This window comes from Gastrolobium bilobum, unplaced genomic scaffold, assembly GCF_033153095.1.
Source record: "Gastrolobium bilobum isolate Gb01-03AN ecotype WA unplaced genomic scaffold, APGP_CSIRO_Gbil_v1 utg7917, whole genome shotgun sequence".
Taxonomy (NCBI): Eukaryota; Viridiplantae; Streptophyta; class Magnoliopsida; order Fabales; family Fabaceae; genus Gastrolobium; species Gastrolobium bilobum.
This window is the reverse complement of record NW_026898898.1, coordinates 574866-586742: the sequence shown is the minus strand read 5'-3', so window position 1 is coordinate 586742 and position 11877 is coordinate 574866. Positions and strand designations below refer to the sequence as shown.

Here is an 11877-nt window from a genome sequence, read left to right as displayed (position 1 = left end):
TAATATACTCAGATTGTATTTCACAAACGTTGAAAATCAAAGCCCTCTTAAAAAAAAAATCTAAATACAAAAAATATTTAAAAAACCAATTTCATATTGAAATGACGAAGTGAAAATCAATTTCAAAGTTTCAGATCATTTGAATTAACTGGAATCAATTCAAGAAATTATAGAATAAAAAATTATAAGCAAAGGGAAATTAAGGGAGAAGAAACCTGAAATTGTATTATAATATAAGTCCTATAATTTCTATACATAGATAAGGTGAAGAAAAAATTCAAACTCTTCATCTTCTAGTTTTTTATCGCTTAAAGTTACAATATATTTATTTATTTTAATACAAAACTTACAATATATTTATTTTCCTACAAAATATAATAATGTCCATTTATTTGCATTAGTAATATTCGTTTACAACACTCTCCTTTGCATATTTCTGCGCTAAGTTAATATTTCGTCCAAACTTTGTTATACAGGTCCAGTGGGAAAAAACAATAATAATAAGGACAAATATTTTTCAACAATCCAATGTTTAGAAAGGGAACATAAAAAGCATGAAAGATAAAATAAACATGAAAAATATTAAAAATAAACTTGAGTGGTACAATTGATAAAATTCTAAGGAAAATTCATAAATTGATCTATGTTAATAGAATTAAAATCACTAAAATGATTATCACAAAAAAAAAATCCCTAAATTGATTGATGCCAGTAGGATTATTATCCATTGAGGGACTTTCATTCACCACCATAGATTGATCGACAAAATTGGCTTCATTTTTCTTCTCAATTTTGTCCTTTTGATAGAGTTAAACCGGGTATTCTAGAGTATGACCGATGCAATACCAATGATATGTATCCCCACATTCATGACAAGTATTAGGAGTAGAATGATTAGGCATTATTGGGTTGTATTGTTTTATTCAACACTCTAGGTGTCGTTTGAATTTTGAACTCTTAATTTTCTACGGCTGTGATTTTATTTTGCGCCATTTTTCCTTTAATTTTCTGCAATTCTTTTGTCCATGACGTTGTGTAGCATGTGCTTCTAGCATAAGTGCAAAACCAATAAGACAAGTGTTATGGTTGTACATTAACAATTGGTTATGCTTTTTAGCCACAAGTAACACAAATATTAGCTCAAAAAACTTTGAATAGTTTTTATCCCTATAATGTTGTTGGGGCATAAGGTTACAACCAATATGAATCAATTGGTACGAGATTGTTCTAACTTAACGGTCTCAAGTTCGAGTCTTGAACATGCAATTGTATTAAAAATTTGGTAGGAAAAATTTTATCGTCTTTGTGGTCCTACTCGGATCAACTGGATCCGTCAATTAATCAATGAAATAGTAGATAAATCTCTAAAGAACGAAGAAGAGCAAAACATGATATTTGCAATTTGGAAACTAATCTATATTTCGATAATTATGATATTAAATAATTTATTAATACAAATCATAATATTCGATGGAATTGTGATATTATCTATTTATTTTTCATGGTCAACTAGTTTTCTATTTTATTTTATTTTTTATATTTTTTGAAAACCTTCTATTTTATTTTCTTTCACTGTATTATGTGGTCCAATTCCATATTGAAAATGAAACGGGTTTGGGCCACATTTTCAGTGGGCCAGTAACCCTAACTGGAGGAAGAGCAAAACAACAAACGTAATTAAGAGCAAAACCAATTCTGAATGAACAGTTTTAACTTTTTCTGTGAAAACTCATAGGAGAGATCGTCTTCTCAAATTCGTTGCTATTAGAAACATTGTTGGATTTTTCCAATCTGATGCGATCGCACAAGGTACGCGATCCGATCACTCCATCGCTTCACTTTTGTCTCTCAGCTTTTGTGGATTTAAATTTTCTTGTTTACGACACGAGTTTGTTGATTTTGCTTCTATCATTCATTACGATCTCTCCATCATAGAGCATTTTTTTTAATTACGAAATAATTAATACGTGATAATTTCCTTACGCTGCGGTTTTGATAACTGTCCCTTCATCTAAATTTTGGTTAACCTTTCTCCTACGAATGATCGCATAGCGGAGTGGATATCGCGTTAGACTCCGAATCTAAAGGTCGTGGGTTCGATTCCCACTGCGATCACTTTAGTTTTTTTGCCTAATAGTAGGAATGGTTTTGAAAATTCTAATTTTTCCTATCTTTTTTGTTTATTTTTATCATTATTTGGTTTGTTTTTACCGTGTTTGGAATTTCGTGTTTCGCCTAGCTGTTTTGATTTCTTATTAATTGAACTTCAAGCTGTTATCCATTTTGCATTTTATTATTATTATTATTGTTTTGTTTGGTTGTTCATATGATTAGGTTTGTTCCCTTCTTTGAAGTAGCAGTGATATGGACAATATCTATCCCTGCTTTAGTACTTTGGTTGAGATGTAACACAAGTCATTAAACAAAACTAATGTACTTGGTTTATGTCAAATTAACGTAAGTTCAAATGATCTACAATCTGAGTGGAGCCAACCAATCAAAATTGTTGAAACTGAGCAATGATTTGTTTGTGTTGGCCCTTTTATTAGATGTGTAATAATTTATTAGCTGGTTTAGCAATCTTCTATGTATGCTTTTATGCAGACTTGTACAACGATTCAACCAGAAACAATTAAGAGTATGAAAGGTGCCTGATGAAAGGTAGTTGATGTTGTAGCTCAAATAATCTGGATTGTGAAAGTGATTATTATCAAGAATTCAAATGAGTGACTTAGCTAATCCAACCTTAATTCTATAGTTCTGCTCTTATGATTTGTGGTTAGGAAATTGAAAGATCAGACTATGAAGCAGCTCACTTTAAATGTATAGGCCATAATTTACAGCTTATGCCAATTTAAAGGAAGAAACTTTATAAGTGATTCCTCAGACAGTTACCTCACTAAACCAGAACTTTGATAGTCTTTATCCTTAATAATGTACTATCTCTTTTTCTTTTTTTATATTTGGTAGGAATTATACTTGCTCAATATATCTTGGACAAGGTTGTGGTGCTCTTTTTTATGCAGGGCCTATTGTAGAGTCTTCATGTATTTTCCTGCTTCCCCCACCCCTCTATCTCTTTTATATTTTTTTTCCTGATCATTAAGTAATATATATGTAAAAACTCAAATCGTTAGGAATATGATAGAGTATAAAAAAATCTGCAAATATAAAATTCTTCTTTTATATTCGTGCCAGTGCCTGATACACTTGGAGCAAGAGCATGTAACAGCATTGGATCCTAAGAATTTAACTGTGGTCGGTGGGGGCAGGGGTACTGTATTGTCCTTAAAATTGGATAGGTTGTCCGAGCAGTGTCAGTGATGACAAATGTGGATCCAAAGGGCTATATGACTGTTCTCAACAATATCAAGATAACAAGTGATGCTGAGATGTCAGATCTCAAGAAGGCTAGGTTGATGGTCAAGAGTGTTCCTCAGACGAATCCTATACACCCTTCTGGTTGGATTGCAGCTGCCAGGCTGGAGGAGTTGGCAGGCAAACTTCAAGCGGCAAGGCAATTGATGCAGAGAGGATTTGAAGAGTGTCCCAAGAATGAAGATGGCTTGTAGGCTGGCAAATCCTGATGAAGCCAATGCTGTGATGGCTAGTGGTGTCAAGAACATTCCCAACTCAGTCAAGTTGTAGCTGCAGTCTGCAAAATTGGAACATGATGATACAAACATGAGTAGGGTGTTGCGGAAAGGATTGGAGTATATTCCTGATTCAGTTAGGCTGTGGTGGAACTTGCTAATGAAGAAGATGCTAGACTTTAACTTCACAGAGCTGTTGAATGTTTTCCCTTGCATGTTGAAGCGTGGCATGCTCTTTCGAGGTTGCAAACTTTTGATAATGCTTGGAAGGTTCTTAAAAGGGCAAGAGGGATGGTGCCATATGGATAACAGCTGCCAAGTTGAAAGAAGCTAGTGGGAATACTTTCACGGTGGGCGAGATAATTGAAAAGGGTATGAGGGATTTACAGGAGAAAAGGTTTTGCGATCGATAGATGAGCTTGGATGAAGAAGCAGACGCGGCAGAACGTGGTGGGTCGGTTGTTACTTGCCAAGCAATAATCCAAAATACAATTGGTATTAGAGTGGAAGAAGAAGATAGGAAAAGGACATGAGTTGCCGATGCAGAGGAGTGCAAGAATAAAGGTTCTGCTGAGACGGCCAGAGCTATATATATGCTCATGCTTTGACTGTCTTCTTTGCTAAGAATAGCATATGTGGCTAAGGGGGCCAGTTTCTTTGCAAGAAAAGTTATTCTATTCTTGAATAATATTTTTTTTTTCTTCGGTCTATTATTATGCTACAATGTGATCTAACCACCATCTTGTGATTTTTCAATAGATCGACTTTTTTCGTTTCATTTTTCACAACAGACTCTTCTTTTTTTCTGGTTTGATCAGTTCGGTGAATCGTCGTGGATCAGAAATTGACCGAGTTTGAATTTTTATGGTTTTATTTTATTTTTTTTGAATGAGATTTCTCAAGAGGCTTGGTTCTTCAACCTGGGTTTTGTTTGTTCTTGAATCACTTTTTTGTTTTTGTAATGGGGAGGGATTATGGTAGTTAAAATCCTGATTTAAATATGCGCTTTTACGATTCTATGAATTTTTTGAATCAAAATGATTTCATCAAATTTTAAACGCTTTACGTTTCATGATTTTTTATTTTCCTTCTGATTTTAGATAAAATTTCAATTTTACCTACGAGGACGTAGCCCCATTTTCTTGAAACACTTTTTTTTCGGTAATCTGAAACACTTTAATTCAACTTGGTCTTGCACAGGTTGAATACGATTTGGTGTTTACAGTATTATAATATTATAATCGATAAAAATGGGCTAAATATCATGGGTCAGTTTTGAAATTCCTCTATATTCGGAGTGAATTTTCGGTATAACAAAAGTAGATATTTCATTATTAAAAAAAGGATAAAATAGATTTGGATTCTGGTGAAAAAAAAATATATATAATATAGTCATGTGAAAAATTATAATTATATAAAGTAGATCAATAGTAATAAAGGAAAAGAGAGATAAAATATTGAAATAAATAGTTATAAAATCATAACCGTTGATTTACCTTTGTATAATTGTTGTAATTTTTTCATATGATCATGTCATATTTTTTTCAATACGAAAGGATTTATTTTCGGAAAAAATAGAGATATTGGATGATAAAGGAAAAAATAGAGACATGGAAGGAAATAACTATAAAGATAAGGAAAGTGTAAATATATTATTATTTTTCTTACTGGATAAAAGATGTACCAGATTGGAAATATTTTTTCCTACATTCGTCTCTTTGTTTTTTTAACTTATTTTATGAGCTTTTTTTTAACTTAACTCATAATTCATAAAGTCGTGTAATTAAGTAGATTCAGCTGGGTTTATCCACATGATTTAGGCACTTATATTCAAAGCTCCAAATTTACCACCAAGTAGGCTATGGTAACCAACAAATGCAACTCAGCTTGAGTGGTTTTGAGTTGGAGTTTAGGAATGTAATTCAGTAGATTAACAATGCAGTTGCTCAGAATAATGTGCTTAGGAAGATTGAAGAAAAACTGGATTCAGTTAAAGTTAAGGTTAATCAGACATCCTTAAAGATTCAACCGCTAGCAGGATCTTTAAATGATCTAATAGCCAGACTTCATGATGAATTGATGCTGATGATTCAACAGAGATAGTATAATGATGATTTCAACAAAAAAAAGATAGAAATAAGAATGCTAAAGTTACAACTTACAGAATAGAAGCAGATTTGCAAAAGCAATCGAGTCATTATACTTCTGATCATATGGCGGCCTTTTCTTCATAATATTCCCCTATGAGTCATACTAAATCCTCATGTCCTAGTCTCTCTTCAACAATACCAACATTTGGGAAAAGTATTCCTGATTTCGTATTATATACCAAACCTCCTATTTCAAAGCACACCAAAGGAAAATAAATAGTCACAAAACCTGTAGAGATTTTCAAACAAAGAAAAATCAATATTCATCAAATAGCACTATCTTCCTCTAGTGCTAAAGATGAAGATGAGACCCAAGAACCAACTGTACAACATTGGTATTATAGCCTTACTTGGATATTAAAACAGAGTGATATAGATTAAATTAATATCAGTGAAGGAAAGACAGACCTCAACATATATGTATGTCCAATATACTCCTGTTGAAATTTGGTTTGGAGTTTAAGTTTGGGAATATAATTGTGTTAAAACTTAGTGGGATTTGAATAAGACTAGTCGAATAAGTAAGTAATCCATTACCAGATGGATAATATCCATAAAAAAAAAGCTATAAATTCAAACAAAAAATGGAAGAAATAGATACAAGCGAAACTGAAATGAATGGAGGAACCTTGTAAAATTAAAGGGATACGCAAGACAATCTAACCCAATTAAAATCAAATTGTTTAGATCAATTAAAAGAACTGGTTAAATGGATTTAACTGATTCAGCTCAATTTCTTAATTTTTTTTAAGAAAGATTCTGTTCAATTTAAAAATTGAATAAATGATTAATTCATAAGTATATGCTTTTTACAAAGTTATACGAGATTAATGTTTCTCGTGTTATAGTAGATAAATTTTAGGGTTTATTTTTTCTAAAGTTACTTTAGATAACTTTATCTAATGTTCATCAAAACGACGTCGTTTTGGGACGGAAATCATGGTATTTTTGTAATTTTAATTTATTTCAGGGTTATAATAATTTTTATCATTCTAAATTTTTAATTTTTCAACCCCGAAACGACGTCGTTTCGATGAACATTAGACAAAGTTGCCTAAAGTAACATCAGATACTTCCCCCCCTAAATTTTATCTCCTACACACACATAAAAGTGTGTGAGGCTCATTTTTTTTTTCTCTATTCTTTTTTGTGTGTGTAGATATTTCAATCGATTTATCGCTTCGAGACTAGTCCGATTCGAGGGTTTCAAGATTAAGAATAAATTCCTCTCAAAGATGGTACGAGGATACTCTTTCTTCTCTTCACATGACCTACACACTTTTATGAGTGTGTAAAAGATAAATTTCTAGAAGATAAATTTATCTTTTATAACATGAGAAACATTACTATCAAGTTATATATATGGTAAAAGTATTTCTATTATTGCTTGAGATAAAATTATCTCCTGCAACCCAAAACAACGTCATTTTGAGGTTTAGAATAAAAAATAAAAGATATTTGAGAAATTTTACTTTCCTATTGTAACATTTATTTTACTAAAATACCTTTTATTTTTTATTTTAAATCCCAAAACGATATCATTTTGGGATCATATAGATAACTTTACTTCTTGTGACATGAGAAACATTAAACTATATATATATATATGTGTGTGTGCATATCAGAAAAATATTTTCGCAGTTACTGCAGATAAGTTATCTGCATTTACTCTCAAAACGAAGTTGTTTTGTTGTTGAAATATTAAAAAATTTAATTATAAAGACTATTATAACCCTGAAATAAATTAAAATTATAAAAAACCTTGATTTTCGTCCTAAAACGATATCATTTTAGGCTTGATGCAGATAACTTATTTGCAATAACTGCAGAAAAAAACGAACCCTATATATATATATATGTATGATTAATGTTTCTCATGTTGTAGGATATAATTTATTTCTTACACACACATAAAAGTGTGTGAAGATAATGGAGAAAAAAAAAAATGAATCCCACACATCTTTAAGAGATTAATTTAATCTCATAAAAACACTAATTGCATATATGTATATATAATCATGTGTGTGGTTCAAATAATTGAATAGGTTATTCAGTATTTGACCAAGTCAACTCACTAGTTCAAACATAAAATATAAAGAAATGTATTTTTTATGTTAGTGCAATTTTTTTTTTCAACAATCGATTATAATTATATTTTTTAGAATTTATAGTTATAATCAAAAAATTATTTTTCTCTTTCTCTATGTCGACCGACAACTACTGGAGAGAGAATTTTTTTTTTTTTTTTTAAGATTATAATTATGTATTTATGAAAATATATAATTATAATCAATTCTTGAAAAAACTAAAGAAAAAAGGGACCTAAAATATAATAACAGTTATTGTGTGACCCTTTTGTCATTCACTTATTAAATATTTAACACAAGAATTATTAAAATAATAATTAAAATTATTTTAAAATTTATAATAACTATTTATAAATTGATTAAATATGAATATACTTTTTTCTAATATTATATTATGAGATAGAATATTATAATTACAAATTAGTGTTATTACGAATGTCACTACCAATTTGTTTTACCATTAAATTGATTATGTAGATCCAACCGTTATATTTATTTCCATCTTTGTATGTTTGATAAGTTCTCATATTTAATGTGAAAATATTAGATATAAGAAATCATAATCATACAAGGTAAAAATAAATATAAAGTATTAAATATAGAAAAAAAGAAAAAAAAAATTTAATAGTAAGATTAATTGATAGTATATCTCTTATTTTATAACTATATAAATTTTGTGAGTACATAATAATAGTTTCTTAACGAGTGGCAAACAATTAATTTTGTATCTGAGTTGGCAGAATAAGAACCCTCTAGAACCAACCAGAAAGCAGGAAGAGATTTTCCCACCACTGATCTCCAACGGAACCGAAAGAACATTCTAGAATTCTAAAATAAAATAAAATAAAATAAATAGTCACACCCAAACTAATATATAACTACGTTCCTCTCCACTCAAATCAAACCTAACCCTATTCTTTTCTTTTCTTTACTTTAATCCACTCAGCCATTACGCTACACAAGCAGAACCTCCTTGATATCTCTGTTAGTTGCGATCTACGATGGCCGGAAAAGGAGATGGTCCTGCAATCGGAATCGATCTCGGCACCACCTACTCCTGCGTTGGAGTGTGGCAGCACGACCGTGTTGAAATCATTGCCAACGACCAGGGCAACCGTACGACGCCGTCTTACGTCGCTTTCACCGATTCCGAGCGTTTGATCGGTGATGCTGCCAAGAACCAGGTCGCCATGAACCCTATTAACACCGTCTTTGGTAAGATTTGCGAACTCTTTCTTCTGTTTGTCACGATCTGATTCTGTTTGATTATTTTCATATATTTTTGTAGTTTTCTTTATTGCATCGTAATGCGCGTTAAATGTTCATAGATTTTTATATCTGTTATTTTACTGGTTGATTATTATTATTATTATTATTATTATTATTATTATTTTTGTTGTAACGTAATTAATTAGTACCTTTAATTGTTATCTCTTTCTTTATTAAGTAAACCCTCTGCATTGTGAATTATTACACGATTATATATGTATATTAGACGAATGAACCTTTGTTTGGTTCCATGGTTTGGATTGATTTGCTGCATTGTTGGGCTCGTTCAGTGGAATCGCTTTGCCTGAAGATACATATCGTATTGATTGTTAAAATTTGTCTTTGAGTTAAATATTAATATGCAAGAATTGGGTCTAATTTCGATGGAATGTGAGGACTTGATTCTGTGTTTTTATTTTATAAATTTGAGGTTTGTTTGCTTATTGGTGACTTGAATGTGTCCGCAGATGCTAAGCGTTTGATTGGAAGGAGGATCTCTGATGCTTCCGTTCAGAGTGACATGAAGCTATGGCCGTTCAAGGTTATTCCCGGTCCTGCTGAAAAGCCCATGATTGTGGTCAATTACAAGGGTGAGGATAAGCAGTTTTCTGCTGAGGAGATTTCCTCTATGGTGCTAATGAAGATGCGTGAGATAGCTGAGGCTTATCTCGGTTCCACTGTGAAGAACGCCGTTGTTACTGTTCCTGCATACTTCAATGACTCGCAGCGTCAGGCAACAAAGGATGCTGGAGTCATTGCTGGTCTTAATGTCATGCGTATCATCAATGAACCTACAGCTGCTGCCATTGCCTATGGTCTCGACAAGAAAGCCACCAGTGTGGGAGAGAAGAACGTGTTGATCTTTGATTTGGGTGGTGGTACTTTTGATGTCTCTCTTCTCACTATTGAAGAAGGTATATTTGAAGTTAAGGCCACTGCTGGAGATACTCATCTTGGTGGTGAAGACTTCGATAACAGAATGGTTAACCATTTTGTTCAGGAGTTTAAGAGGAAGCACAAGAAGGACATTAGTGGGAACCCAAGGGCTCTTAGGAGGTTGAGGACTGCATGTGAAAGGGCGAAGAGGACTCTTTCATCTACTGCACAGACTACCATTGAGATTGATTCTTTGTATGAAGGTGTTGATTTCTACACCACAATCACTCGTGCGAGGTTTGAGGAGCTCAACATGGATCTCTTCAGGAAGTGCATGGAGCCCGTTGAGAAGTGTTTGAGGGATGCTAAGATGGACAAGAGCACTGTCCATGATGTTGTACTTGTTGGTGGATCTACCAGAATTCCAAAAGTGCAGCAGCTGTTGCAGGATTTCTTCAACGGTAAGGAACTTTGCAAGAGCATAAACCCTGATGAGGCTGTTGCTTATGGAGCTGCTGTTCAGGCTGCTATTTTGAGCGGTGAGGGTAACGAGAAGGTTCAGGATCTTTTGCTGTTGGATGTTACCCCCCTTTCTCTTGGTTTGGAGACTGCTGGTGGGGTTATGACTGTCCTCATTCCAAGAAACACTACCATTCCGACGAAGAAGGAGCAGGTTTTCTCAACTTACTCGGACAACCAGCCTGGTGTCTTGATCCAGGTATACGAGGGCGAGAGAGCCAGAACCAGGGACAACAACTTGTTGGGAAAGTTTGAGCTTTCTGGCATTCCTCCAGCACCTAGGGGTGTTCCGCAGATCACGGTTTGCTTTGACATTGATGCCAATGGTATCTTGAATGTCTCTGCTGAGGATAAGACTACGGGCCAGAAGAACAAGATCACCATCACCAATGACAAGGGTCGGCTCTCAAAGGAGGATATTGAGAAGATGGTTCAGGAGGCAGAAAAGTACAAGGCTGAGGATGAGGAGCACAAGAAGAAGGTCGATGCGAAGAATGCCTTGGAAAACTATGCTTATAACATGAGGAACACTATTAAAGATGAGAAGATTGGCTCCAAGCTTTCTCCTGAGGACAAGAAGAAGATTGAAGATGCCATTGAGAATGCAATTCAATGGTTGGATGGTAATCAGCTGGCTGAGGCAGATGAGTTCGAAGATAGGATGAAGGAGCTGGAAAGCCTTTGCAACCCAATCATTGCGAAGATGTACCAGGGTGGAGGTGCTCCTGACATGGCTGGCGGTATGGATGATGAAGTACCACCATCTGGATCCAGTGGTGCTGGCCCCAAGATTGAAGAAGTTGATTAAATCATTTTATTAATTCGATGTGATTGTGCATTTTCGTTTGAGATCTTTTTACTTTTTTATTTTTTAGACTATTGGCCAATATTTTGTTGTCGTTTGATATCGGGGCATCAGGATGTTTATTAGTATTTTTTCTTTTTTGTTTATCCAGATTATTTTCTGGATACGTTTGAAAATTTTCGGCAATGCAAGTAATTTTATTGGCCAATTCCTTCCTATCCTTTTATTCTGATGTGGCTGATCTTTTATCGTCATGGTTATTCATATGTTAGTGATTGTTTTTAGTAAGTTGCATAACAAGAAGCATAAGACTGGTGAGATCAGATGATCCGATTAATAATTTAGCTTCATCTTAGAGTTAAGTGCAAATTATACTTCCGCAGATCTTAAGAATATTGTTTTTATTCGTAAAATGTTTTGGCAAAGGATGCAATTTTTACGGCCAATTCCGTCCCTTTACTTCATATTTTAGGTGATTGTCATTTAAGTTAGGAACAGTTTCGGATGCTTGAGTAACTGCAATAAGAATTGCGCTGTGTTCTTTCTTTCTTACCTATTCCTCTGTTCCTCTTGATAGC

General features: G+C 33.3%; 1 protein-coding gene and 1 non-coding gene across 4 annotated transcripts; both read left to right on the top strand.

The window, feature by feature from the left end:
- Window positions 1–2042: 2042 nt before the first annotated feature.
- On the top strand, window positions 2043–2115 carry TRNAR-CCG (transfer RNA arginine (anticodon CCG)). The gene has a single exon. It is a non-coding gene; the product is annotated as a tRNA-Arg (tRNA).
- Window positions 2116–8745: 6630 nt separating this feature from the next.
- On the top strand, window positions 8746–11507 carry LOC133285152 (heat shock cognate 70 kDa protein 2-like). 3 transcript variants are annotated; one of them, XM_061482329.1, is made up of 3 exons: window positions 8746–9045; window positions 9567–10531; window positions 10922–11507. In XM_061482329.1, exons 1-3 carry the CDS (start codon window positions 8832–8834, stop codon window positions 11300–11302), a joined length of 1560 nt encoding a protein of 519 aa, XP_061338313.1. In that variant the 5' UTR covers window positions 8746–8831; the 3' UTR covers window positions 11303–11507. The 3 variants fall into 3 exon arrangements, with proteins under 3 accessions (XP_061338313.1, XP_061338312.1, XP_061338311.1); XM_061482328.1 differs by having other exon boundaries at window positions 9567–10805; window positions 10971–11507; XM_061482327.1 differs by having other exon boundaries at window positions 9567–11507.
- The last annotated feature ends 370 nt before the right edge of the window (window positions 11508–11877 follow it).

Coding starts and splice junctions, on each gene's coding strand:
- LOC133285152 (XM_061482327.1), top strand. CDS start 8,832: ATGGCCGGAAAAGGAGATGGTCCTGCAATCGGAATCGATCTCGGCACC. Junction 9,046..9,566: donor CCCTATTAACACCGTCTTTG/GTAAGATTTGCG, acceptor ATGTGTCCGCAG/ATGCTAAGCGTTTGATTGGA.